The sequence below is a fragment of the Nomascus leucogenys genome, chromosome 17 (genome assembly GCF_006542625.1).
Source record: "Nomascus leucogenys isolate Asia chromosome 17, Asia_NLE_v1, whole genome shotgun sequence".
In the NCBI taxonomy this organism is placed as follows: Eukaryota; Metazoa; Chordata; class Mammalia; order Primates; family Hylobatidae; genus Nomascus; species Nomascus leucogenys.
This window is the reverse complement of record NC_044397.1, coordinates 75,730,466-75,757,557: the sequence shown is the minus strand read 5'-3', so window position 1 is coordinate 75,757,557 and position 27,092 is coordinate 75,730,466. Positions and strand designations below refer to the sequence as shown.

Sequence of the window (27,092 nt, the reverse complement as noted above, 5' to 3'; positions counted from 1 at the left end):
CATTGAGTCAAAGGCTAATTTTTTGGAGAAACACCCTCGTAGACACAACCAGAAATAATGTTTATCAGATATCTGGGAATCCCATGGCCCCTACAAGTTGACACATAAAATTGATCATCATAACACACAAGTAAAATATATAGTATATCAGATGATGATAAATGTCATGGGGAAAAAATTATCCAGAAAAGAAGGATGGAGTATGCTAAGGAGGGGAGTTACCACTTTTAAGTAGGGTGGTCTGGGAAGGTCCGACTGAGTTGTGTATGACCATGCAGCAGTGGGGAAACTGTGAAGAATTCTAAGCTGAGAGCAATGTGACAAGAGTTGCATTTTCTGACTTAAGTGTGAAAGACAGATTGGAAGGTGATAAAAGGATATAGGGAGACCAGTAAAAAGACTACTTTCATGGTCTAGATGAGTAGATAGCCCAGTGGACTTGGAGAGAAAGGGACCATTTTAAGAGCAGTTAAGGAATTGCATACAGTGAAGAAGACTTCGTGGCAGATTGCAAGTGGCGTTGGGGAGAGGGAGGAGTCAGAGATGGTGATTTCTAGCTTGGGCATTGAGTGGATGATACCCTGGGTGGTAGCATTCACAGAGGTGAAGAGCAAAGGAGGCTGAGCCATTAGGTGTGATGAGTACTGATCAGTCTACCCAGGTCTCCAGAATGGCCATGTTTTAGAGTTTTAACAATTTTCATATCAACCCATCTGTAACAGCAGAGTCAGTGTTCTCTGTAAGTACATTATATCTGTTATCCTTGGGCAATTTCCCTTCCTTTTGGTGTAGGAGAAGATTATGGGCTTTAGAGTCAATTAGACCTTGGTTTGGATCTTATCTCCCTGCCTCTGCATGATCTTCAAGTAATGTTAACCATACAGGCCTTCTTTTTCCCATCTGAAAAATGGGAATGACAGTCTCCATGTGACTTGCTTGTTGGGAGACCTGAGATACCCACACTGAAGGCACTTGTTAAGTGTTGGCTCCTCCTCTGCTCCTCCTGGCCCTGCCCTTAGTGGAGTTCTGGGTCAAGGTCAATAGGACTGAACTGGGTGAAGATCAGAACCAGTAGCAAAAGGGCTAAATGCACGAGGCTTGGGTATTTGTATGAGTGTGTCTGGGTGTAGTTGCCCTTCCATTACTTTTAAAATCTAAATATAAATAATTTTGTCAATTTGCCTTCCTCTGGTATGATATTAATACTTATTGTGTGTAGTGCTTATGTAATGAACCCTGAGAAAACAGGACTTCTCTGAGCCCCATACTGGACAGCCATTAGACAGTGCTTTAGCCACTCCTTCCTGAGAAATCTTCTGTGACCTGGGAAAGCTGTGAGTGGTGGAAGTTTTGTTTCCAACCCAGCAATCAGGGCAAAATTTCAAAGCTACATGCTGTGAGGTGTGGAGTCCCATAGCAGTAAGGAATTCAAACGTTAATTCACATGTATGCATAGCATGGCTGATCACTCCCAAGAAATAAATTTCTTCTTTAGTGTTTTTTGTAGTTTAACCTTGTTTAAAATTTTTCCAGGGAGGGAGGAGGTTCCCTTATTAATCTTACTGACATTTTAGTCTGTTCCATTTTGTATTCATCTGATATATTTCCCTAAGTAGTTGGAGGTCTTTCACCAGTACTGTTTTTTCTTAAAAGCTACCTTTATAAATTATCAGCATTATCAAAAGTAAATATTTCCTTCTGCCTTCCTTTTACTCCATTTTACTTAATGTATTTAAAGTTTTTGTTGCTTATTTGCATTTTTGGTTAAAAAAAGTTTCTAATATTCTTCCTTGGGAATACTTAACAGTTCAAAGTTCTTCCAGTCTAAAGCAGGGTTTATTGACCTTGGCACTATTGACTTTTAGAGGGATAATTGTTTGTTGTAGGGGGTTGTCACATGTACTGTGTGATGTTTATTAACATCCCTGGATTCTACCCACTAGAGGCCAGGAATACCCTCCCCCCAGTCCTGACAGTCAAAACTGTCATGAGGCAAAAAATAAGCCAAAGAAAAGGGACGGGGTATGCCAAGGACAGGAGGTCCCACTTTTAAGTAGGGTGATCTGGGAAGGTCCCGCTAAGTTGTGTAGGCTTGACCACGTGGCATTGGGGAACCAGTGGGGAATTTTGAGCAGAGAACAATGTGATGAGATTTCCTCAGACTTTGACAAATGTCCCTTGAGGAGCAGAATCACCTCTCCTCCCAGTTGAGAACCACTGGCCTAAAGAAAATATTTTATGTTTGCTCTAATATTATCACTGATAATCATAATTTCTGGAAAATTTTGGGGGCAGAAGTGAAGCCAGAAGATAAACCAAATGATTGGGAACTGCTTTTGTCTTGAGCACCCCTAAGCTGATCTACTTGTGTGCATCTGTAAGTTCACAGAATGTTTCGATCAGGTTGCTAAAGTATCCAACTTGTGTGTATATACAGAACTTAGCAAAGCGATTGGTCACCTTTTAAGGAGATTTATTACAGAAAGACTGACCAGTGGACATTTATAGTACATTCTAATCAAGACAGGAAGGAATTCACCTCGTCAGTGCCCTATTCGGTTTCCAGAAGTGTTAAAGAAATGCCATGAGGAAAAAATTAGGCCTTAGATTCTAAATAGAAAGAAATGGGAGATTTTAGAGTCTGCTCAATTTTCATTCTATGCTCTGCACTTTGACTACAAGAGTGTAAATTTCAGTACTTGCATTTTCTTTCTCTCCTTTTCAATGGGGGTATCTTTGATTTCTAATTAAAAAGGAATTATCTATATTTATTTTTTGTGGATGAAATTGCCCCAGTATCACCAGCACAAATCCCCCCATCAAAAGCCTTTTCTCCCCTACTTGATCCATCTCTCAGAAAATCCAGCAATCTAGCTGCCCTGTGTAGGAGGCTGCTAAATCGGGTTTTTAAATTATTTCTATTAAGTAAAAACTTAACATATACCAGCTGCAGAGGGATTATAGAAGCTTTGTTCTTTCAATAATTGGAAACCTTGTTTACAGAGGACTCACAATATTCTGTAAATGTCTTTGTGTTGAACATAAAGGAACTTGTGTTTATCTAGGCAATGATAATCTGACTATAAAGCAAACTCATTTAAGGATTATGCTTCCTGTCTCTCACTGTGCAGCTGTCACCCTACTGTTCTTTGGAGCTTTGCAAAATACTGAGAAGTCTTCCTTAAAATTGAAAAATACATTGGGAAATGAACCAGGTAGTTTGGGAATACACGTGATTCCAAATCACAGGGAAATATTTGAGAGACCCCGAATGTCACTCCATCCTAGGCAAATTTTTCCGAAGTTCACATTTGCCAATTCATTGATGGAATTCAGTTCATTCAAGAGAGATTTTAAGGTCTTGAGTTCTAGCAAAGAAAACTGAAGACCATTCAGATAATCTAATATTTAGTCAAACTGTAAATTTTGAGAGCCAACAAAGGCATTAGCGCTGATCAGTATCTACTGGAGAAGGAGTGAAGCACAGTACTTAGGGGTGGTCCCAGTCTAGGCTCAGCCACTTACTAGCTCTGTGACCTCACGCTATTTAGCAGTTCTCTTTAAAATAACAGCACTCACTTACCTTGGAGCATTGTTTAGAGACTTAAATGAGACAATAGGAGAGAAACCCTCAGGACTGTGCCTGGCACAGAGTAGCCACTCAATAAATGAGAACCTATTGCCACGATGGCCCAAGTCTCACGTGGAGTATCTCATCTAATCTGTGAAACAGCCTTATTAAAATAGCCCATTTTTATAACTCCAGTTTTACTGAAAATTGAGAAAAATGAGATGCAAAGGAGTGTAATAACCTACTCAGAGTCCCACAGTAACTGGATTGATGAGCAAGGGTCCACATGTGTATTCTGTGTCTCATTCTGCAAACATGTAATGAGGACAGGCACTCTTGTTTTCTGAACACTCACTATTTGAATATTTGCTATTGGGACTTGCTAAAAGCCATTCCCAATTAGAAACCAGCTATGACACCTTCTCTCATGTGTGGCATCTTCTCAAACTTTAATGTATCTATGAGTCCCCTTAGAATTCCAGATCCCACATTTCTAGCAAATTCCAAGATGATGCCAATACTTCTGGCCCCGTGATCACACTCTGAGTAGCAGGGTGCTGAAAGACGAAGGGTGGGCTTCTCTCATATATGTGTTCTCCTGATCAGCTGCATGTTTAAACATATAGCACATTATATCTGTAATTTCCCTACCTTTTCCCTGAGGGTTTAGCCCTTCAGTATTTGTTTAGGCCAGGACCCTAGGAGCGCTACCAACTCAGGTCCAATTAGATAGTAACTTTCAAATCTTTGGTAATATCACTGCATTGTTTATTTTTATTATAATACATGCTCAGTGTAGAAGGCTAATGAAATTCCTATTTATTCAGCTGTAGACTGCACACAAGTATACCTACTCATTACTGCATTAAGTGTTAAACAACTAGGCAATTGTTTTTTAAATGTTTTATATTGTGAAAAGATTGCTATTAGATAGTCAGGTAATTATTTAGGAGCATTTTAGTAATATTTGGAAAATGGATATTTTTGCATTCTCTAAAAATGAATTTTTTTTTCTGTGTAAAGTAATGGAATATAGGCTCTTGCTGTTTGAAGCTTTGCTGCCCTACACATTTTTTAGGGATGGGTTAGACTCAGATAACAAGGGGTAGCTGCATTTACTCTCTGACAGACATTGGGAGAAATCCTGGAAATAGGTGAATGATGAAGACAAAATTGCTGCTCCACAGAACGGTTAGGAAAAAAATGGCAAATAAATATTTAAAATATGGTGAGATAAGTTTTCTAATGAAGATACATAAAAGGAGCTCTAAGAACACAGCAAGGGATGGGCCTAACCCTTCCTTCTATACAGTGGAGACCTTCTCAGGATCCCAGCGATAGCTCATAGCAACTGACTGGCTGTCTGCGCCAGGCACTGTTGCAAGCATATTACACATATTTATTCATTTAGCTCTTACAACAACCCCATGAGGCAGGTACTTTTATTATCATTCTCATTTTAAAGATAAGAAAACCGAGGAGTATAGAAATAGGTAACTTGCTTAAATTCCCACAGATCTGGCCTCAGACCTAGGCAGTTTGAGTCCAGAGCCTGCCCTCTTAACCCACGTGTGATCTGGCTCATTTGAAAGATAATTCAGGATCTTAAAATAAGACCATGTAAAAATGATGGACATATTAGAGGGCATACACTTATGGCCTCATTTGGTTTGATGAGTACAGAGGATGAACATAGGGCGATGAGGCCGTTGGGCTGAAAACATAACATTCGCATGGCCTCATATATGTAGGAGCACGGAGTGTGGACTGTGGATAGTAGGGACAGGACTGAGCCCATCTCCAGTAGTCACAGTGCTAACAATTTAATTATACTTGAGATGTAACTATAAAGTCATAACATAGATGTTATTTTAACACATCTGTTACATGGGCCTGGTCCCTTCCCATCAGTCACCTTGGGAAGCTCTGCTTTCATTTCTACCAAGTTCCCATTGCTCAGAGCGTGTTGGGAACGTCTCTTCTAAAATTCCCATTGCTCAGAGCGTTTTGGGAACGTCTCTTCTAAAATTCCCATTGCTCAGAGCGTGTTGGGAACGTCTCTTCTAAAATTCCCATTGCTCAGAGCGTGTTGGGAACGTCTCTTCTAAAATTCCCATTGCTCAGAGCGTTTTGGGAACGTCTCTTCTAAAATTCCTTCAGAGCAAGTCACAGTGAAAATCTTATTCTCTTATGATCATGCCTCGTTTTTGTCTCAAATGTTTTTCCTAGTTTGGTCACTCACCCCACTTGCTGGTCTTGGCTCCAAATAACTTAGGCTGGTTTGCTGAAATAACATGCACTCTCAAATCCATTCTCAAAAAAATAAAAGTATGTATATTTCTACATACAGTGATTCTGACTTTAGTATATGCTTTAAAATCATCTAGAGGGCTTGATTAAATTACACGTCATACCTTTACCCTCAGTAATTTTGGTTCAGCTGGTTCGAGATGGGGATGCTGTCTGCAGTCTTTAACAAGCATTTTGAAGTTTCTGTTTTGAGTGACCAATCCACACTTTGAGAAGTGTACCTTTAAGGATATTCACAAGAAAGGGTGGTATATATTAAGATAGTTCCAAAAGAGAAATTCCAAAAATGTTCTAGTCAACAGGGATATAAGTGGCATGTATTGTGCCTACTTTGGGGGACTATTCTCTTGTAGATGATGCTTATTTAGAATAAAATGTTCAGTTTTATTTTTAAAAAGAATCAGCCGGCCAGGTGTGGTGGCTCACGCCTGTAATCCTAGCACTTTGGGAGGCTGAGGTGGGCAGATTGCCTGAGCTCAGGAGTTCGAGACCAGCCTGGGCAACACAGTGAAATCCTGTCTCTACTAAAATACAAAAATTAGCCAGGTGCGGTGGTGTGCGCCTGTAATCCCAGCTACTCAGAAGGCTGAGACAGGAGAATCATTTGAATCTAGGAGGTGGAGGTTGTAGTGAGCTGAGACCGTGCCACTGCACTCCAGCCTGGGCAACAGAGTGAGACTGTGTCTCAAAAAAAAAAAAAAAAGAATCAGCCACCATTCTGCATGGTCACACCATATACAGTGAAACACTCTATGCCTTGGGAAGGACCCATTTCATGTGTTTTCTCACTCAATGACCTCCTACTTGGTGCTCTCCCTCTGTAAAGAGAGGTGTTCCTTTTTGAGCCAGCTGGATCACCTGAGGACCCAGTATTAGAAGAACTAGTAATCCATCTAACACGATTACATATTTTCTTTCTCTTAAAAAGAATGAGCTGCTTTCACTTCTTGGAGTCAGAGCACTAAATCCCAAGAGCAGACATGGCAGATCCGACAGCTGTCAGTCATATTCACAAAGGCCAGGTTCACCAGATGATTGACCAGCTGCAGCTGCTGTCCTAGGATAGTCACAGTGGCAGGGAAGCTCCAGAACTAACCTTCATTCTTGTCATGATATATTGCATTTTCCATTCCTTTCTGAATCCATGTGACTGCCTAAATTTTTTGATTAAGTTGCCTGATTTTAACAAACATAGTTTTCAATGAGAATGCAAGAAGAACTTCTGAGTTGCCTTACTTTTTATTTATCAACTATCCTGTTGCCTTCACACCTACTGAAGAGAATCTCATACAATTGGAAACAGAAATTGAGAGTTATAGTTTCTTAAATTCAGTTTCACAGCTTGGTCCTGGTTTCCACTGATGGCCAACACGGAGCCTTGCCCAGGGAGTGAGTCAGGCTTCTCTAAGGCACTGCTTGGGGGAACAGCACAGAGGTTCTTAGTCTCTTGGCAGACCTTTGTCCCTGGGAGCCCTAGCCCCCAGCCACCTATTCTGTCTGGGTCTGAGGATCCAGTATTATCCACCTTGAAGAAATGTGGACATTGTATGATTTGTATAGCATCATTTAACTTAAACATTAAGCTCTTGACTGGTTTAAAGCTTAGTGAAGTATAGAAATAGAGACTGTGTTTAGACTCCTGTGAGTAAAAAGTTTATAAAAAGAAGAGGATTTTGTTTTTTTGATCCCAGCCTGTCTCTCTCTCTTTGACATTAACAAGGACATATATATTTTCTTTAAAAGCTTCAGGGACAAAAAAGGAAGGAGAGATTGGAGTGCTATCAAAATGGCCCCCAACCAGTAGAAGCAGTGATCAGATGGCCAACCACATCCTCTATCTTTACTCTGCCTTACTTCTGTCTTTCCTACCCCTTACATAGGGTTGCCAGATTTAGGAAAGAAAGAAAGAGAGAGTGGGGAAGAGAGGGAGAGAAGGAGAGAGGGAGGGAGGGAGGAAGGGAAAGGAAGAGGAAGGGAGGGGAGGGGAGGGGGAAGAGGGGAGGGGAGGGGAAGGGAAGAGTGGGGAAGGGAGGGGAGAAGGGGGGAAGGGAGGGGAGGGGAGGGGAGGGGAGGGGAGGGGGAAGAGGGGAGGGGAGGGGGAAGAGGGGAGGGGAGGGGAAGGGAAGAGTGGGGAAGGGAGGGGAGAAGGGGGGAAGGGAGGGGAGAAGGGAGGAAGGGAGGGGAGAAGAGAGGAAGGGAGAGACGGAAGGAGGGACCAGGATGCCTAGTTAAATTTAAATTTCAGGTATACAAGGAATCACGTATTGGTATATATCTCATGCAATATTTGGGACCTATTCCATGGCCCTCTTCCATGCCTGTCCCACACAATTCAGGGCTCTTCTTTTATTTTCTAGTGGTTTTCATTTTCAGAAGATTTATCCCTCAATTGGATCAAACTCTCTTCTGGGCAGAATCTTATCTGGCATCTTTCAAGGCACTCTAAATATCAGCTTCCCTCGCTGGGGGTCTATGTTATTTTTCTCCTTAAGCGTTTCCCTCTGCTGCAAGTGCAGAACACCCCGGAGCGCCTCATACCTTTCCTCTCTGCACCTGCAAGGTCGTTACTTCATGCACATGGCTGGCCTGAGCATAGAGCCCAGAACATAAGGGTGCTGTATATTTTTATAATTGGTTGATGAACTGAAAGCAATTTGTTGTCTTGTTAAGAATCAATTAAATTCAGCATTTATTAACTGTTTACCTGCATGCCAAGAGTTAGTAGTATTACCATGTGGCTCATCTGGGAAGTTAGATTAGTAACTCTTTCTCTTTTAGGGTAATAAGAAGATACAGGAAGGGAATAGGGTTGAGAGCTACACCCAGATTTTGCAAACTTCTGCTACGGTTCAGCCAAAAAGATGGAAATTTAAAAATTGTCCTCATATATAGAGAATCACTTCAAATTTTGGAATATCGCCTCTCAAAGAATGGAGATTTTGCCATTATATATCATCAACTTTCCTTGGCTTTTCTAGTTCTAAATTTCTTCTCTGGCATGTTGGTTTTACAGTCACATATCTATAATATTATAAAACTAAAAAAAGAACTTTGAAAGCCAAAAGAATGATATAAATGACAACATATTCAATTCTCATTAAAAAGCTTACCAGCCTGTAGAATAATGGCACACATCATTTATAGAAAGGATATCAGATAACCAGGTGCCTTTTTACACACTTTCTGCTTCTGTTAATGATATTATTTAAATCTTCCTTCACAAATGACACGGAGCAGGCTTTGAACCTTGAAGATGAAGTTATGGATGTCCTGCTTGGTTGAGTAATTCTCAGGTGTAAAATGCACAGAAGAGTGAACACATATTTAGAAGTGTCTAGATGATATGTTTTGTACCAGTGAGGCTTGTCCTAGGCAGCATTGTGAGTGTGGTCCCCCAAAGCCCCACCTCCGCCTTTCTGAGCCTTTTCCCCTAGCTCCTAGTGTCCTGTTACCTATTCAGATCTGCATCCTTTGGAGGATGGAGCTAGGCCAGGAAACTGCCCCATATCATGAAATCCTGCTACTGTGCCTGTCCCTGAGCCCTGCTGTGAAAACTGTCCATTTGACTCTAGGAAGAAATGACTGTGAGTAAAACAGCTGCCAAGCTCATATCCTACAACAGTGAATACACATCAACTTGCTATCATACATATAACCATTCATAAAAACCCATAACTTAATATGGCTCTACAATGTTTTGAGTGTCCCTGGAGTTAGGGGAGAAGAACAAAGGCCGAGCATGAGAAATCATGTCACTTTCTCACCAATTCCAACATCATAAACATGCGAACACAAAGCTCTTATGAAAGCAGATGATCATGTATGTGAGAAAAATCGGATGTGATCACCTTAAGGCTAAAGCTGTGATTGTGATTGAAAGATCCTTTCTGGAATGTTTGTGTTTTAGTCAAGTCATAAATCTTGTCCCCTGTAGCCTGCACCTCTGGTGTCAAATGAATTTCACCTCATTAGCCATATGTTGAAAAAATAAGAATGTTAGAATATTGATTTTATTTGGAACGTGATCAAGTTAAGTCTGCTTTATTTTTTAATCCAGGTAGACTCCTTGTTTTAATTATAAATACATAATAAAAACAATTAGGCACAGAGTGAAATAAATGCTTATGTTTTATTCATGACAGAGTAGTTTTATCCTTCAGGATGAAGCCTTATAATATCCTTACAAATTCGTTAATATTAAAATAAGCATCGCTTTGTTTTTGTTGAAAATTCTCTTATTGGATGATTGGGTTTGGGAGGGAAATGAGCCTAATGATTGATTCTAGGTCATTCCTACCTGATACTGGAATGTGCTGATTATAACTCCATAGCTTCGTGGATCTCTGATTTGGAGGATACAATCTATAATAAAATTACTACCAGGACCCTAGTTCTGTTTATTTGAATAGCATTTTTATCTAGCTGATTTGAATTCAAATGCATTATTAATTTTTTTTTCTTTTTTAATATAGGTGGAAAACAGACCAAAATATTATGGAAGAGAGTATGTATTATACTATTCTTTGTTTTAATAATTTAATAAGTAGTCATTTCATGTGTCATTTAAATATTACAAATTTTCTAATATGTGGTCATCATCATATGTCTATTTTGCAAGAGTTTAATGATAAGAATAAATGCAATCAGACTCCTTTGAATTAATATTTTTTATAGCAGTCAAGTGCTTGGTTTCCATTAATGTGGGAGGTAGAGAATCTTGCGCTACTTTTCCCTCCACAAAAGAGCTACTGAGTGCCTGGCAAGTACTTGAAACGGAAGGCAGCATTTTTCATAATGGAGGCTCTCTGTTAGTGTTTCATTTCACTTTCTACCTCAACACAATAGAAACGTTTGGTGTGTCCAAGATGGTACACTGTATGTGAGTTCCTGACTTTTGTGTACCTCGGTGCAGTGGTCAGGATAGGCATCCCACTTCCCTGCAGTCTCATAAAACCCAAATGATGATTTCTCTTGGCTTGGGTGTATTAGCCAAATTGCCTTAATACTCCCCCTTTCCATTTTTCTCTTAATTTCAACTCTTGTTTTGTTTCACTTTTTCCAAAACCTACTGCCCAGCAAATACGCATGACCATAAAAATAATTCGCAGTCTAAGCCTACGGTGTGTACAGCACATCACAGAGGGCAGGCAGAATAGGCCAGGGGAGAGGAGATGCATCAATCACTTTTCTTCCCAAGTCCAACCTGGAGGCGTTGTGACGCAACGTCTCTTTCGAGTCTACCTTCCAAGCTCTCACAGCCAATCTCAAACCTTCGTCTTATTCCCTTGCCCGTCAGAGCCTCATCTTCATGATTAATGACCCTCTTAGTGGTCCCAGCCCAGTGCACCTTCCTAATTGCCACAGCTGCATTTCAGAACCTTCCTTGCAGCGCCCTGGGAATTTGACCAGCACCCCTGGAATGCCTGCCTGGGGGCACTGGCCTCTGCTCCTCTCTACCCCATGTCCCTACTGTCTAATCTATGTTGTAGTATGGGTTTTTTTCCTCAGTATGCTTATTTGTTTTTTTTCCTTGAAGACAGCACAATTAATTTAAAAAAATAGAAGAAAATGAAAACCTACCATATACACTTTTGCATGTGAATTCTAAAAGGAGCTGTTTCTTATGCATTTTCTTTTTGCAGATAAGTTTTGTCGAACAATTATTTAATTCTCATCTTCTTACCCCCAATTCATGTAAAACATATGAGAGTCTTGAGACGAAGGAAGTATTTTCTTAACTACCAAAAGGAACATCTTTTATTAGATGGTAATTAGCCTAAAACCTTCAGATTCTGTGTTTTCCTTTATTTTTTTAAAAAATGAAGGGTGTTTTTTTCTTCCACTTAAAAAGTAATACATGCTGCATTCAGGAAATGCACATACACATTTATTCCTAGAAGGAACCACAAGAAACTATTGACAATGGATACCTTTAGGGAGAGAGGACTTTTGCATTTTTAGTTCTTTTATACCTTCAACTTTTGAAATTGGAATTTTCTGCTGTGCACAGGTATTACTTTTGTTTTTAAAAATAAATTATGGCTGGGCACAGTGGCTCACGCCTGTAGTCCCAGCACTTTGGGAGGCCAGGGAAGGCAGATCACTTGTGCTCTGGAGATTAAGACCAGCCTGGGCAACATGGGAAGACCTCATCTCTACAAGAAATACAAATATTACCTAGGCATGGTGGCACATGCCTATGGTCCCAACTACTCAGGACCACAGGTGGGAGGTGGGAGGATCACTAGAGCCCAGGAGGTCAGTTGAACCATTGCACTCCAGCCTGGGCAATAGAGTGAGACCTTGTACAAAAAAAAATTAATAAATTAATACCAATTAACTTGGAAAAATTAGAAAATAAACGAAAATAGAAGATGGAAAATACCCATAGTTCCACCATGAAAGAGAATCATTGCTAAGCTTTTCCCTTCATCTCTTTCTGGTCTTTGTGCATGCTTGCTTTTTTCTTACCAAGTTGCAATCATACTAATATATTAGATATTATTGGTTGGAGATATTTGGACTTTTAAAACCCATGCATAAAGGGGATGACAAGCCACAGACTGGGTCTTCAGGTGCACAAAATTGTCATTGTCTTCTTTTGAATGATTGAATTTAATTATTGACACCGTTTAATGCTGTCAATCACTTAAACTTGCCAATTCAAGTGAATTAACACTTAAGTTATAGTGTTCAATAGCACAGTAAGGTGACTATAGTAAAAACAATTTATCGTATATTCCAAAATAGCCAAGAGAGGCTTTCGAATGTTCCTAACATAAAGAAACAATAAATGCTTGAGGTGACAGGCATCCTGATTACCCTGATTTGATCATTATACATTGTACTTATGTATCAAAATATCACATGTTCCCCATAAATATGTACAATAATTATGTATCAATTAAAAATAAAAATAGAAAAAGTATGCATACTCAAAATCAAGAATTAAAAAAGAAACATAAGACTTAGCTGCTTTTGGCTGGGCGCAGTGGCTCACACCTGTAATCCCAGCACTTTGGGAGACCGAGGCGGGTTGATCGCCTGAGTTCAGGAGCTCGAGAGCACCCCGGGCAACATGGTGAGACCACCCCATCTCTACTGAAATACAAAAATTTTGCCGGGCATGGTGGCATGTGCCTGTAGTCCCAGCCAATCGAGAGGCTGAGGCACAAGCATTGCTTGAGCCTGGGAGGCGGAGGTTGCAGTGAGCGAGCTGAGATCGCGCCACGGCACTCCAGCTTAGGCTACAGAGTGAGACTCTGTCTCCAAAAAAAAAAAAAATCTAGCTGCTTTTGGGTTAACTGCCTTGTTTAGAGACTACCCCTTTTCCTGTCCCTTCTCCTGGAGTGACCTGGGGCAGGTCCCTCTGCGTACCCTGTCCTGTTATTGTTACTCTGGCCCACGAGTTGTGTCTTCGACATCCCAGCTTTGGTCCTTTCTACTTATGTGTGGGAATATTGGCAATGCTGTCTGCCCCTCCCACTCTCCTGCTGCACGTCCGTCCCCCCACACCCACCCCGACACTCACTGCCAACCCACCCGCCAACCCATCCGCAAGGCTGCCCCAGGGCTCTTCGCCCAGGCCATCTGTCCCATCCTCTCCAACCTGGCTCAGGCCGCACAGGAGGCTCCTCCGCAAGGTCCAGTGGCCTCACTATCAAACCCCCACCTCTGCTCCAGGCCCCAATAAACTGGCCTCCCAGTTCCAATCCATACCTGCTATGCAGGGCCAGTTAGACCCCCTGACACTGAGCTCTGCCTCAGTCCCTCCCACCAGAACTGGGGATTCACAGCACGTTCATCCTCACTCAGAAGAGCGTTGCTCCAAGACCTCCAGGCATCAGCTCTTGAGATTTAAAATCAAAATTTGGGAAGCCAGAAAGCCTTTTTCTCCCAGGCCATCACTGCCATACACCTTTAAGAAGCGATTTTGAAACACAAAGTCACAGGCTGCTTCTGACCTCACTTTCCTTGGACAGAAGCTTCAGCTTGGAAGGTCTACTTTTTAAGGGTAGAGGGAATTAGGAAATAAATATTGTGATAGGCACTTTTAAAAATGTTATCCTTCTGCATTTGTACTCTAACTTAATCGTTGCATTCCTGAGGAAAATACAAAACAAAACAAAACTTGTCTAGCTGACTTCCCTTTCCCCCTCTTCCTTTCAAGAAAGTAAAGGAGTTTTTCTCTGTCCAGAAAATTTATTCTCTGATTTATTATCCAAAGTTCTCCAAGGTTGGGTAATCCTAGGAAGAGGTGTTACTCCTCTCCCAGAAGCTTGGAGTCCCTTGGGACTGCCTCACTCCCCAACCCAGCTTGCCCCACTTGCCAGGAAATACTGATTGATCAAATCTCCAGTCCTGTGGGAGGAGCAGCTGTATTTACTTAAAGGCAACAGGGAACGTGGACCCAAGTCCTACCTCTCCCTCTGCCTCTGTGGAGTCACTGTCCACTCTCTGGGCCTTAGACAACTGCCTCCACGTCAGAGTGATCATGGGCCAGCACACAGCCCTCCCGGATATGCCACATTTTCCACATGCATGTGTATGGGTTTTAAAATGGTAGAGAAGATAAATTTATCTTTAAATAAAAAACAGGTACATTTTCTAGAATATCCATAAGGTATTGCTCTCCAAATGTAAAGAACTGGAAGAATGTTGATTATAGCTCCCTCTTTCCAGAAAAGGAGCCTCTAAAATTAACACCACCCTGCACCTGAAGCAAGCAGGTTGCTAATCAATAAATGTCCACTTGCAATTAGGATAGCACATAGTTCTCTGAGCTGAGAGCTAACTTGGTAATTGCTCTTCTGTTATTTCCCATGGTTAAAAAGAAAAGGGGGGGGTGGTTGAGTAACCTGGCTTTTTGTTCCAACTTTCATCTTCAACTTGAGAGCAAAGACACTAGCAGAAAGCCAGATGGACTGGGCATCCTTCCTTTTGTTTGCCTGCTTGAATACTTGTGTTTGGAACATGTGAGGGGTGGTTCCAAGTCACTTAAGATGTGCAGCAGTCACCCCCCTCTTCACTCAGTTGGGGGGCTGTCGATTCTGGGTGCCCCCACCATGCTTTTAAGGCTAGTTCTTTGTGGTCCTTATTCTGTATGTGGTCTGTTCAGAGCATCGATGGTCTTGCACCTTCAGGTTTCACGGGATCATCTCCCGGGAGCAGGCGGATGAGCTTCTTGGAGGCGTGGAGGGTGCCTACATCCTTAGAGAAAGCCAGCGGCAACCAGGATGCTACACGCTGGCTCTCAGGTGAGGCGCATTTCATTCCTTGTTTTCATTGCTGTACAAGTGGCTTCACTGATTTTTGCCCATTTTTGAGAATTGTAGTACAGTATACATAACACAAAATTCATCATTTTTCCCATGTTTATGTAATAAGAGGGGGGTCCCACTCTCTCACCCAGGCTGGAGTGCAGTGGCACAATCATGGCTCACTGCAGCCTCTGCCTCCCAGGCTCAAGTGCCTCCCACCTTAGCCTCCTGAGTAGCTGGGACCACAGGCACACACCACCATGACTGGCTAATTTTTTTTTTTTTGTAGAGAATGGAGTCTCACCATGTTGCCCAGGCTGGTCTTGAACTCCTGGGCTCAAGCCATCCGCCTGTCTCAGCCTCCCAAAGTTCTGGGATTACAGTCATGAACCACTGCACCTGGCCTCCTTTTACCATTTTTAAGTAAAATTCAGTGGCATTAAGTACCTTCTTAATGTTGTACAAACATCTCCATATTCATTTCCAAAACTTTCTCATCATCCCACACAGAAACCCACTACCATAAACAATTACCCCTCCCTACTCCTTACTTGGTATCTTCACTTGTTTCTGAAGCACCAGCAGTAAATCAGAGTTTGTATACATTTCCTCAGCCACAGATGCTGTCAGTAGGTGTGGACACTGGGACTCTGATTATGGACACACAGTAAACTGGAGAACCATCTGGAAAGTTAGTGTTTCTACAGCCACCTCTGCCTGCACCATCTAGCTGGCCGAGGCTGCAGCGTCTTTGCCTCAGCTCCCAGCAGCCCATGTTGAAGGAAGGGCTCCTTCACCTGGCGTTGCATGTGCAGACCTCACAAGACCTGCATTTGCTCATGGGGTTCTCTCAGCGTTCACTTTGTTGACCCCAGGAACCTGTCGTGAGGGCAGTCATGACCCTTCAGGCCAATGAGCCAGTAGAACAGGCTCTACTGAGCCTTTACCGCAAAATCACAAGTATGAAACATCACAACATAAGACAGACAGCATATTTATGGCACTTTTCAAACCTTGATCAAATATTTTCTGTCATTTGATCCTTGCCGCAGCCCTATACATTTTGGGGAAGGTATCCAATTTCAGAACTGAATTGTCTTCCAAAAGTTTGTTTGTGAACTCTTCAGAATTGGAAAGCTGTCTCCATAGAGGGAATGGTGTCCATGGAAGCCCTTCCCAGGCCCACAATGGTGTATTCCATGCACCAGCTCCCTATGATGGCTGTGCAATGACACTTTCCAAGTTGCAACATGTCTACAACATATCTTAAATAATGTAATTATGAGGACAAGCTTAAAAAGCTATTATATCATGCGCTGTAGGTGTGCAAAATACTTTCCTATCTTCCCAGCACTTCAGTAGCAGAAGCTGGCAGTTCTAGTGGGGAGTCAAGCAGGGGCTGTAGATGGAAGGCCAGGGCCCAGAGAGGAGGGAACCTCTAGATTAGATTGTGGGGACACTGGCAACGGCTCCAGCAGGGAGTTTAGCACACCTTATTGCTTCCCTTCTGCTGCACCAACTAGGGTGGAAGGCATGGGGTGCTCTGCTGGAGGTGGTAAAGATGCGTTAACAAGGGGGCGTCAGGACCAGGAGCAGGGCATCCCTTGCAGAGGTAATTGCCAGGTATAGAGGAGAGCTGGTTCCCGTTAAGTAATTTTATAAGTAACATAGTTGTAAATCCGGCATTACCCTCTGACTTTTACAAATGAGAAGGATACTGACAATGACCTTAGTGATTTCTAGGATCAGACGACTCCATGTGATGGCCTGGGGTTAAGCCCCACCTCTGCCTGGTTCCAGTCATGTAAACTCAAGCAGGAACCGCCATCTCTTCAAGCATCAGTTGCCTTTGCAGTAAAACAGGCATAACCGTTATACCGTCTCAAAGGGTCTCTATGATCATTAGGGGAAAAAAAATCACATCAAGTGCTTAGCCCTGTGCCTGGGACACACTAAGTATTCAAAAAACGTTAGCTGCTATTGTTATCATTCCACAGTGTGCTTATTTCTAACGTGGTTGTAATCCGTCATTCTCTCGTGGGCAGGTTTGGAAACCAGACCTTAAACTACAGGCTCTTCCACGACGGGAAACACTTTGTGGGTGAGAAGAGGTTTGAGTCGATTCACGATCTGGTGACAGATGGCTTGATAACACTGTACATAGAAACAAAAGCTGCCGAGTACATTTCAAAAATGACAACTAACCCCATCTATGAACACATTGGATATGCCACCCTACTCAGAGAAAAAGTATCCAGAAGGCTGAGCAGGTCTAAAAATGAACCAAGAAAAACAAACGTCACACACGATGAACACACGGCGGTGGAAAAGGTGAGCTGTGTGTGCTGGAAACAGCCTCTCTTGTTTTAGTCCATGCCACATCAACAGGCAGGTTAACTATAGGTGCGATTTGCTGAAATGTTGGAGGAGACCCACCCCCACCCAAAGAACTCTAGAATGTTAGTGCCAAAGGGACCTTAGAAATCTTCTAGCTCAGGCTAGGCACGGTGGCTCACGCCTGTAATCCCAGCACTTTGGGAGGCCGAGGCAGGCGGATCACGAGGTCAGGAGATCGAGACCATCCTGGTTAACACGGTGAAACCTCGTCTCTACAAAAAATACAAAAAATTAGCCGGGCGTGGTGGCGGGCGCCTGTAGTCCCAGCTACTCGGGAGGCTGAGGCAGGAGAATGGCGTGAACCCGGGTGGCGGAGCTTGCAGCGAGCCGAGATTGTGCCACTGCACTCCAGCCTGGGCAACAGAGCGAGACTCTGTCTCAAAAAAAAAAAAAATCTTCTAGCTCAGCCCCTCATTTTACAGATGAAGCCCAGAAATGTTTGATGATTTGTTCAGATTCATACAGTCAGACCCAGGACTTCAACTAAGTCATTTGTGGGTTTATTTCGAGTTTGAAAGAAAAAAAAAACAAAACTCCATTAATGTGTTACGATGAAACATGTTTTCAGTCGCCATTTGAGGTGTCACTGGCTCCATCTTTAGTTCCACCCAGCCAGCCAAATACGTGGTATTTGTATTTGCTTCTCTTAGGACTGGGTGACTGCCCATGATCCACAGGTCAGGTCTCTTGAAGGTGGTCTTACTTAGATAACAGGTTCACTGACAGATACGGGAGCATTTCACTGACAGATATGGGAATGTGGCTATCTCTGGGAAGTAGAAAGACAAGCTGTCCTTTCCCCCAAAGTTATTATGCCTCGCCAAGGATTAAAAAACTCCTATGCGGGCAAGTATGCAGGCGGAGGGTAGATTGTGGCAGGAGGCGGCCAGGGATATCTGATTTTCCTCTCCAGTAAGTTGCTGTTTGTTTGAAAGGCACCACCAGAGTTTGCTAGCAGATTTTTGGGATGTGCCCCTTGAGGGACCATCTGCTTTGCCTGGTCCTATCTGTTCCCCACTGAAAGAAAGTGACAGCCAGCCATGCCAATCAGCCCCTGCAGAGTCTGTGCTGAGCCCGGCTTGTTAGGCACACTAAGGCTGGGACAGATAGAAATAAGCGGATAGGAGGTACAGCCCCGCCACGCTGCTCCTTCCAGTGGTCACTAATCCTAGTTAAACCAGAACGGGCCTCCCGTCATCCAGTGTCAATGGGAAGCAAAGGAGCCTCGGGCTGACGGACTTGGGACTGGCATTGGCAGAGGGGCTTCATCAGAAAGCCCTGAGAGGGAGGAGGGCGGGGTGGCACCGTGGTCCTGTTGGCAGACAGGGATGATCTCAACTGATTTGCTGATTGAGCTTCAGATCCTAGGAGAACCTGCCACAGAATCACATCAGTGCAGCAGCTGGGCCCATGAAAATATAATTTGCCATTTTCTTTTTATAACTCCAGTGTCTCCAAAGCACCTGTTTATTCTTTTCCAAATAATTGCTTTGGGAAATGGTGGGGTTTCTGATTGTTTACATTTTAACAAAAGAGAGAGAGGACTTGAGTCCCAACTTTCAGAGTTTGTTCCGGTCCAGACAAAAGCCATTCCTTAGTCTGTTTGCAAAATCTGTTCCAAACTAATTTAGAATAGAAAATATGAAAGCCGACCTTCCCAGCCATGACAAATCAGAAGATGAATTGTAAAATAAATCTCTGAAGCAGTGTTTATATTTCTGAATCAGAGAGCAAAGCCACCAAAAAGGCAATCTGTTACAAACTGTAGGATGCACACTAGAACAGCTCAAGGAAAAGAGGAGAGCAGGAGGAGTGTCTCTTCTGTGTTAGGGCTGACTTGAGATCCTGGGTATTGAAAGCGATATTTCTAGATTCTTGTCCTCCCCCGAGAGGGAAAATTGGTCAACAGAAACTGATATTTCTGGACAATATTCCTATCAGGAAAATTGTACCTCAAAATATGCCCTCTTGTGCAGATACTTTTGTATTTATTTGTCAAAAATAAATTGTGGAGGAAATTAATAATCCAATTAATAATCACTTTGAATGAGCCACCCAATATACGTTTACCTTTTTGGGAAATGGTAAATTAAGAAAATATTGCAGGAAGACACCCCAACTCTCTGAGCAGTTTGATGGACAGGTGTCGGTGGTGTGGGTTTTCTTGGACACTAATGATGTGATGTTTGGTCGTCCCAAGGGACAGTGGGGACACTGGGCCTGGTCACTTGCTGGGGCTACTCATTTTGTTAGTAGGTTTGTTAAGTTACTTGGTACGAATCCATCCGTTTCTCTCTGACCTATATTGACAAGTGGAATTATTAAAAGTCTCAGCCTTGCCAGAAATTCTGTTTCCCTTAAGGGCAGGTCAGTGGCCCGTTGCCATGGAGTCAGTGACTAGAAAAGAGGGACCGGAAACGTGAATGGCTTCATTGAGAAGGGTGGGTGGGGGGAGGGTACCTGTTTGCTTTGGTAAGGGCGCGTCTTGAAGGTTTTAATGAGTGAAATGAGCAGGTTTCCTAATATTTGTCAATTCCAGACACACCAGCATTTCAGTTTCCAGGTACTTAAATTTCGTTTTCTCATTTGTTTTATTGATCATTTCCAAATGAATCTAGAGAGACGATGTTACCTGTGTATCCAAGAATACTAACGCAGTAATAATTGGCAAAAAGAGATTACCTTCTCCATCAGATTTGAGTGGCTTCCATATTTCTCTCTAGTCACGATTGTTAGCAGTAAACTTGATTTTAATAACCGTAGATGAGATGGAGAGGCAGGGAGGAAGCCAGAAAAATAAAAGTTGTGATGGTTAGCCAATAGTGATCCGTCTCCCCACTGATTCTTTATTTAGTTGGATTTAAAAACATTATGATGTATGTGGGCCACCATTCGGTGCATTTAGTTAAAATGGTCACATCCAGTGTCATTTCTTCTATGAAATGCATTTCAGAACTTATTCCATAGATGGATTATTTACTGACCTTCACGTCACTGTAAGCAACAAAGGAATAACAGGAGATTTAACATGAGCTCAGACATTTAGTGTTAAACACATTTCACATGTGTTAACTAATTTCCCATTTTATCCTGAGAACCACTTTGCCAGGTCCGTAGGGCAGGAATCAACATCCCCATTTTATTGAAAGCCTCACAGTGGCAGGGTGAGGAATCAGACCCAGGCTTCCTGATTCCATGCTCAAAGCTGCTTAAATCAACTGAGCAGTTGTGCCTCGTTCTGTGCTCACTGCCCTTAGTGCTTTGAGCGAACACCCTTGGTTTTGGCCATCCTGAGGCAAGTGATGCTAAAAGTACCCAGTATTTACATGATCTGTTTCTGAAAACAGATCATGTAAACAGAAAACTGCTATTACGAGCCATAATAACTAGTATTTTCTTAAAAAGTATACCCTACGAATCCAATGCATGACAACAGTGTTTTTGACAGCACATTTTTATTCAATAAATATGGTTTGTCATATTAAATTGCATCTATGTTTTAGTGGGGAAAAAAATCATCCATGCCCTCAATATAATAAAAGCACATTTAAGAATATATTATACCAGTTTATTCGTTTCACTATTCATTATAGCAGCAAAAATTAGAAAATGACCTTAATGTCCATCAATCTGAGACTGCTTAAATGAATTATGGTACATCCATGTTAAGGAATATCACACAACCCCAGGAAAAGAATGAGAACCCTCATATGGGCTGATATGGAATGGGCACCTGGAATCATTATATGGAAAAGTACCTGGCAGTGTGGTGTGTAGAGTATGGTATTATTTGAGTAAACTAGCAGAAAAAATATTTTTATTGATTTTTATTTTAAAATTTTATGTATTTATTATTTTTTAAAGACAAGATCTCACTTTATTGCCCAGGCTAGTCTCAAACTTGTGGGCTCAAGCAATCCTCCCATCTCAGCCTCCCAAGTAGCTGGGATTACAGGTACGAGCCACCGCATCCAGCCAAAAAAAACTTTGGCATACATTTTTTTCATGCAAAATCATAAATATCCTTTGAAGGATGCAAGAGCCGGTATCACTGATTGTCTTTGAAGAAGGGAAGTGGGTGTCTGAGGGGTACAGTGTGGAAGGAGATTTTTCCCTGCTACTCTTTCATACTCTTGGAATTTTAAACCATGATTGATGCAGTGCCCTATTTAAAAATTTAAATAAGAGAAAATAATGCGCTGTGTCTTAAATTCACATACATTAAAGCATACCCTGAATAAAGAAGCATTCTCTGTATGGAGTGCTTAGCTCACCACCCACACACACACACACACACACACACGGCAGTTCCAACACTCTGCACCCAGGCTGTTTCTTCCCAGCTCAACCCTATGCTGATAGGACACTTTCATTTCTCCATGGGGTCTTTAACAAAGAGTCTGTGTTTAGCAGAGTTTTACTAAAGGTTGGAGCTGGGAGAGCGTAATGATAGCACAGGGCGCACATCATTAACTACAGTGCAACGTGTCTGCCCCTGACAATGGATTGGCTGCTGCTTCCTTCCTTCCTGGCATTGCCTCCCCCGACACACAGACCCCTCAGCTGTGCCCTCTGGGACCCTCCCCAGCTCTCCTCCCATTAACCACCCCACCATCACCACGCCTTTCTCAAACTGCTGCCAGACCAACTCCCAGAGTTCTCTTGCTTTCTTAGGGCAGGCACCGAAGCCCTCTTTGGTTTCTACTTTCTTCCTGCAAAACCAAAGAGAGTTACCTTTTCTGGACTGAAGGCCTTCCAACCTTACTGGGCTGTCCTTTACAGATGAACTGTTTCATCAGAGAACAACCTCTCCCCTCTCGTCTCCCACTCACGTTTTTTTTTTGTTTGTTTGTTTTTTCTTTCTAAATTATTTTCTTCCTTTCCAGCTGCCCACCTTTATATCCAAGGTGGTCCTTTTCATTGGTTATTTCACTGTTTCCATCATGTGATCTGCTGGCCTGTCCTGGTATCTTTGCCTAAGAATGATTCCCAACAATGTGCTTGAACAGAGGCCATGGCCAGGCCAAGGAGTGAATGTCCAGCCCTCGCTTACCGGCAGAAGTCTTCATACAAGGTTGAGCCTGTCCGGAGTGGTTCTCCCCAGTGCCATGCTCGCATCTCATGGCTGGTGTCCCCGTGGTGACTCTGTGCTCATCAGAGTGTTATTGTTGTTGCTGTAATTCTGGAAAAGCTCTTATTCGCTTTTTCTACAGGACAGAGTTCAAATTCCTCACAGGAAATTTGCGGCCTGTCTAAGCCTGGGCCCCTTGGAGAAGCAGAGCCTGAGACTGGGGTTTGGTACAGATGGGGAATTTGGAAAGGCATCCCAGGGAGAGGAGGAGAAGCTGGGCAGGTAAATAGAGGAGGAGAGAGGCTGGTCTATGCACGTTGTGGAGCTGGTCACCCTCTCAGGAGCCAGGTAGAACTGCTCCGAAGAGGAATTGAAGTGGGAGTGTTTAATGCATCACCTCCTGTCCCCTCTTGGTTGAGAGGTGCCTGTGAGCTGTTACATTCTCCCCAGTTCCAGGCCAGGCATGCTGGAGAGCTAGGTGGGTGCCATGGGCATCCCTGGCGGCCTGTGGAGTCCAGTGCAGCTGTCCTTTTCTACTATTGAATAGAACCTGCCACACTTGGCCTCCCCTCTCCTCCCTGCCCTGGCATGCTGCACACTACCTTTATGAGAGTTCATCACCCTGTGTCCGGCGTCATTGTTTTGATCAATGGTTCTCAAAGCGTGGCCCTCGGGAACTAGCAGCATCAACATCGCCTGGGAGGCTGGTTAGAAATGCACGTTCCCAGGAGCCACTGTGTGGGGGACTCTGGGGTGGCCTCTGCCAATGTGTGTTTTAAGCTTCAGGCAGTTCCGATTCCCACCTGCATTTAAAAATCTGTGGTTTCTATGTCTCTCTCTTTCCCCAGAGGTGGATCAGTGGGAGGCAGAGGCTAGTCCTCAGCCTACTTCCTAATTCTAACGCCCCGCACCTCACTCGGTGAAGCAAGCACTGATTGAATGAAAAATGGATGGGTAACTTTTAAAATGTAACACATTGACCCACATTCACCCTAAGGAACAGTGTATCTCAAATTCACAAGAGGGTGCCTCAGCATCTCCTGCACCTTCTCTCAGCACATGCTCCTTCCTTCACTGGGCTAAGATCTGGCTACCAACTCCTTATAGCATCAGGAGCAGTGGGAGTCTGGAGGAGCAGGGGAATCGTGGAGACCATCTCGTGCAACCTTTCTGTTTTTGCAGGACAGGAAACTGAGGCACCCGACTCAATAGCATAGAAAGTATTTCAGTGACACCAAGGAGGCTTGGATAGAAAAGGGTGATTTTTAGCAGCTATCTTAGAGTTAAGATTGTTGAGGCCTTTTTTTGGATGGGACCCACAACTGTGCCCCTTTGGAGGGACTCTTGGTCCTAGGGGGTGGAGAGGCTTGGTGACTTCATTCAGGACAGTAGATTCAAACATGGTGTTACCCATTGCCCTTCACCAAGCAAAGGTGTGCATTCATTTGCCAAAGAAAGAGCCTGAATTGTTAATGCAGAAAGCATTATGGAGCTGGAAAAGATCACTTGCATTACAGGGTCTAAAGAACCTATAGATTTTCTCTGCAGGAGGTTCTTTGGAAATAACATGTAACTGACATACCCAGTCTTTTCTCGGGAGTCAAGGGTAAATGAAGATGAGCATAACTTAGCTATTATAGTAGGTGACAGGTACCGTGATGACGCTGACCAGCCGACTTCCTGCCCTTGCACTCACAGTCATAAAATGGGGTGGGATAGGATGCAGTAAGAATGGATTTAACTTAGATTACATCCGCTCATGAGACTGGGTTTTGCCAAGCATTGTTTTAAACCAGAATTCCCTAATGATTTGGGATTTATCACTCAGTCTGAGCAACTGCCGATTTGATTGGCTTGGTGGTTCTCAAACTGGCTGAAGGTTGGACTCACTCTGGGAGCTTTTAAAAAAATGCCCGTGGCCGGGCTTGGTGGCTCATGCCTGTAATCCCAGCATTTTGGGTGGCCAAGGCCGGCGGATCACTTGAGGTCAGGAGTTCAAGACCAGCCTGGCCAACATGGTGAAACCCCATCTCTACTAAAAATACAAAAAAATTAGCCAGGCACTGTGGCACATGCCTGTAATCCCAGCTACTCTGGAGGCTGAGACAGGAGAATCGCCCGAACTCGGAAGGCGGAGGTTGTAGTGAGCCCAGATCGCACCACTGCACTCCAGCCTGGACGATGGAGTAAGACTCTGTCTCAAAAAAAAATAAAATTAAATTAAAAAAATATATATATATAAAATGCCCATGTTTGGCCCCACCTGGCTATGCAATCAAAGTCTTCACTGGTGAAAGGCACCTCTCGGTCTTTTTTGGCTCCTCAGGTGATTGTCAAGTGCAGGGCTTGAGAACCTGGGTTAGACGGAAGGGGAGACAAGAGAGTAAAGGTGATCAGACATTTTGGAGCATTTCTTTCAGGGACACCTGTCTCACTTCTTCCCATGCCTCCTATATTCCTGAGGCTCTTTTATGTTGTAAATTAGACCCTAGCCTTCTTTCTTTACTTTCACACAACACATGAAAAGTCCTCTGGGAAAACGTTCTTCACACAGTTAACTCTGGTGGCTACAGTTACCTGTGCTGGTTCAGGGTTTGGCTTTGCTCCCTTTTCATGACTCCTTTCCCGAGATTATTGCCTGAAATATAAATGATGGGAAACAATTAACCGAAGTGGGACTAAAGAATTTAATGAAGGGGAAAGGAAAAGTTAGTCCCTTTCTTAGGGGTCAGCTAGTGGTTTCTTTGGGTGGATATTAGAAAGAATCTCTTTTTACCAGTTCCTCAATATTGGTGTTTTCAAAGAGGAACAGAAGAGGAAAGTCATCCTAATACATTCAGCGTATGGAGGGATATGATGAGCCAAACGCCAAACCCTCCTTGTCCCCATCCAAAATCTCTAGGAAACAGCTAATTTAGAGATGCGGCTCCCGAGAAAGTATTTTCTATGCAAATAGTGCCATCTTGTGGCTGAAAGGAGAGTTACAGGCTGATGACACAAAGGACCAAACCTAACAGATGTGAAAATGTGCAAGAACTAATTTTTCAGCAATGAATCCATTGAGTCATCCCACTTTCCTGAAGTTTTATAGCACAGATCAGGCTGCACAATGGCTTGGGTGTGTCTGTTCTGTAGCCTGTGCTCCTTCTCTGCATAAGCACTTGGGCAGCTCTGCGGGCCTTGGACTTGTAAAAATCATCCCAGGAATCTAATTCCAGTCCAGAAGTGCTCAAACTTCTTGGCCTCAGGACCCCTCTATACTCTTTAAAGTTACTGAGGACCCCAAAGGGCTTCTGTTTATGTGGGTTAAATCTTGATATTTACTGTATTAGAAAGTAAAATAGAAAAATCTAAAATACTAATTCTTTCAACATAATAGTAATAAACCTATTATGTGTTAGTATGAATAACATATTTTCATGAAAAATAGCACTGTTTTCCAAATAAGAAAGTGATGAGAATATCGGCATTGTTTTCACATTTTTGTACATCTCTTTAATGTCTGGCTTAAAAGAAGACAGCTGGCTTCTCACATCTGCTCCTGTATTCAACCTGGGATATATTGTTTTGTTTGAAGTATAGGAAGAAACTCTGGCCTCACACAGATGTGTAGTTGGAAGAAAGAGGAATGTTCTTATAGCCTTTTCAGCTAAATGTGAGCTTTAAAATATATACTAGACCGCAATTCAACAAGTGGTAGTTTCTTAAAGGTTAGTTGCAATGTCAGTCACAGAAGGCAATTACTGTAATAAAATCAGTTTTGACATCATGGACTCTCTGAAGGGATCTTGGGGATCCCCAAACACTGGTGGGCCACAGTTTGATGAAGAGCCCAGCTTTTCAAGATGTTTATATTTTTACATCTCCAGAGAGGTGTTTGAGAGGAATTATCCCACCACTTTTGTCACCTTTGACTGCAGGAGGTAAATGACGCTGTCACCTGGGACAGCTGTCCACCTGTGGTGACTGTGCAGGCTATGACGAGGAGGCATTCTTCTGGATCTGACCCACCAAGCGCCTGCCCTGAGCATGACCTCAGAGCTCTTCCCAGTGGCTCTCACTAGGCGGGGGTGGGGACAACAGGCTGAGTCTAGATGAGTTTTCATTTTAGGGATCTCTCTGGGGTTGTTGAATGTTTTGAATTTTATCGAGGCTTTTTAATCGTGGGACTTTTAAATAATTTATTCTGGAAGATAATTTTTATAATGTTTAAGTCAGGGTAGTGTCTTGTTTATATTTTAGTTTGGCTTCATTGTAGGAACAGTGTTGGTAGATTTAGGGTGATTACTTTTATTTTTAAGGTGAAATTGATGGGCTGTTTTTGTCTTTTTAGTAATTATATGGTGGTTTTTGGCTGTGAATAGAATATTAATGTTTGTGTATTAGGTGGGATGATATGTTAAAAAGATAAAAGACAGTAACTTGGATATGTATTTAGGGTTCTCTTGATTAAAGTTTTTTTTTAATTAAATAGGTTTGAGGT

The 27,092-nt window shown here is 42.8% G+C and overlaps 1 protein-coding gene across 5 annotated transcripts in view; it reads left to right on the top strand.

The window, feature by feature from the left end:
- CHN2 (chimerin 2) overlaps window positions 1–27,092 on the top strand; it is a 328,112-nt gene that overhangs the window by 186,637 nt on the left and 114,383 nt on the right. For all 5 annotated transcript variants that reach the window (XM_003270468.3, XM_004090979.3, XM_030797320.1 and 2 more), the window contains 3 exons: window positions 10,354–10,385; window positions 15,025–15,138; window positions 17,187–17,472. In XM_003270468.3, coding sequence (XP_003270516.1) covers window positions 10,354–10,385; window positions 15,025–15,138; window positions 17,187–17,472 — 432 coding nt within the window. The remainder of the gene's footprint in view (window positions 1–10,353; window positions 10,386–15,024; window positions 15,139–17,186; window positions 17,473–27,092) is intronic.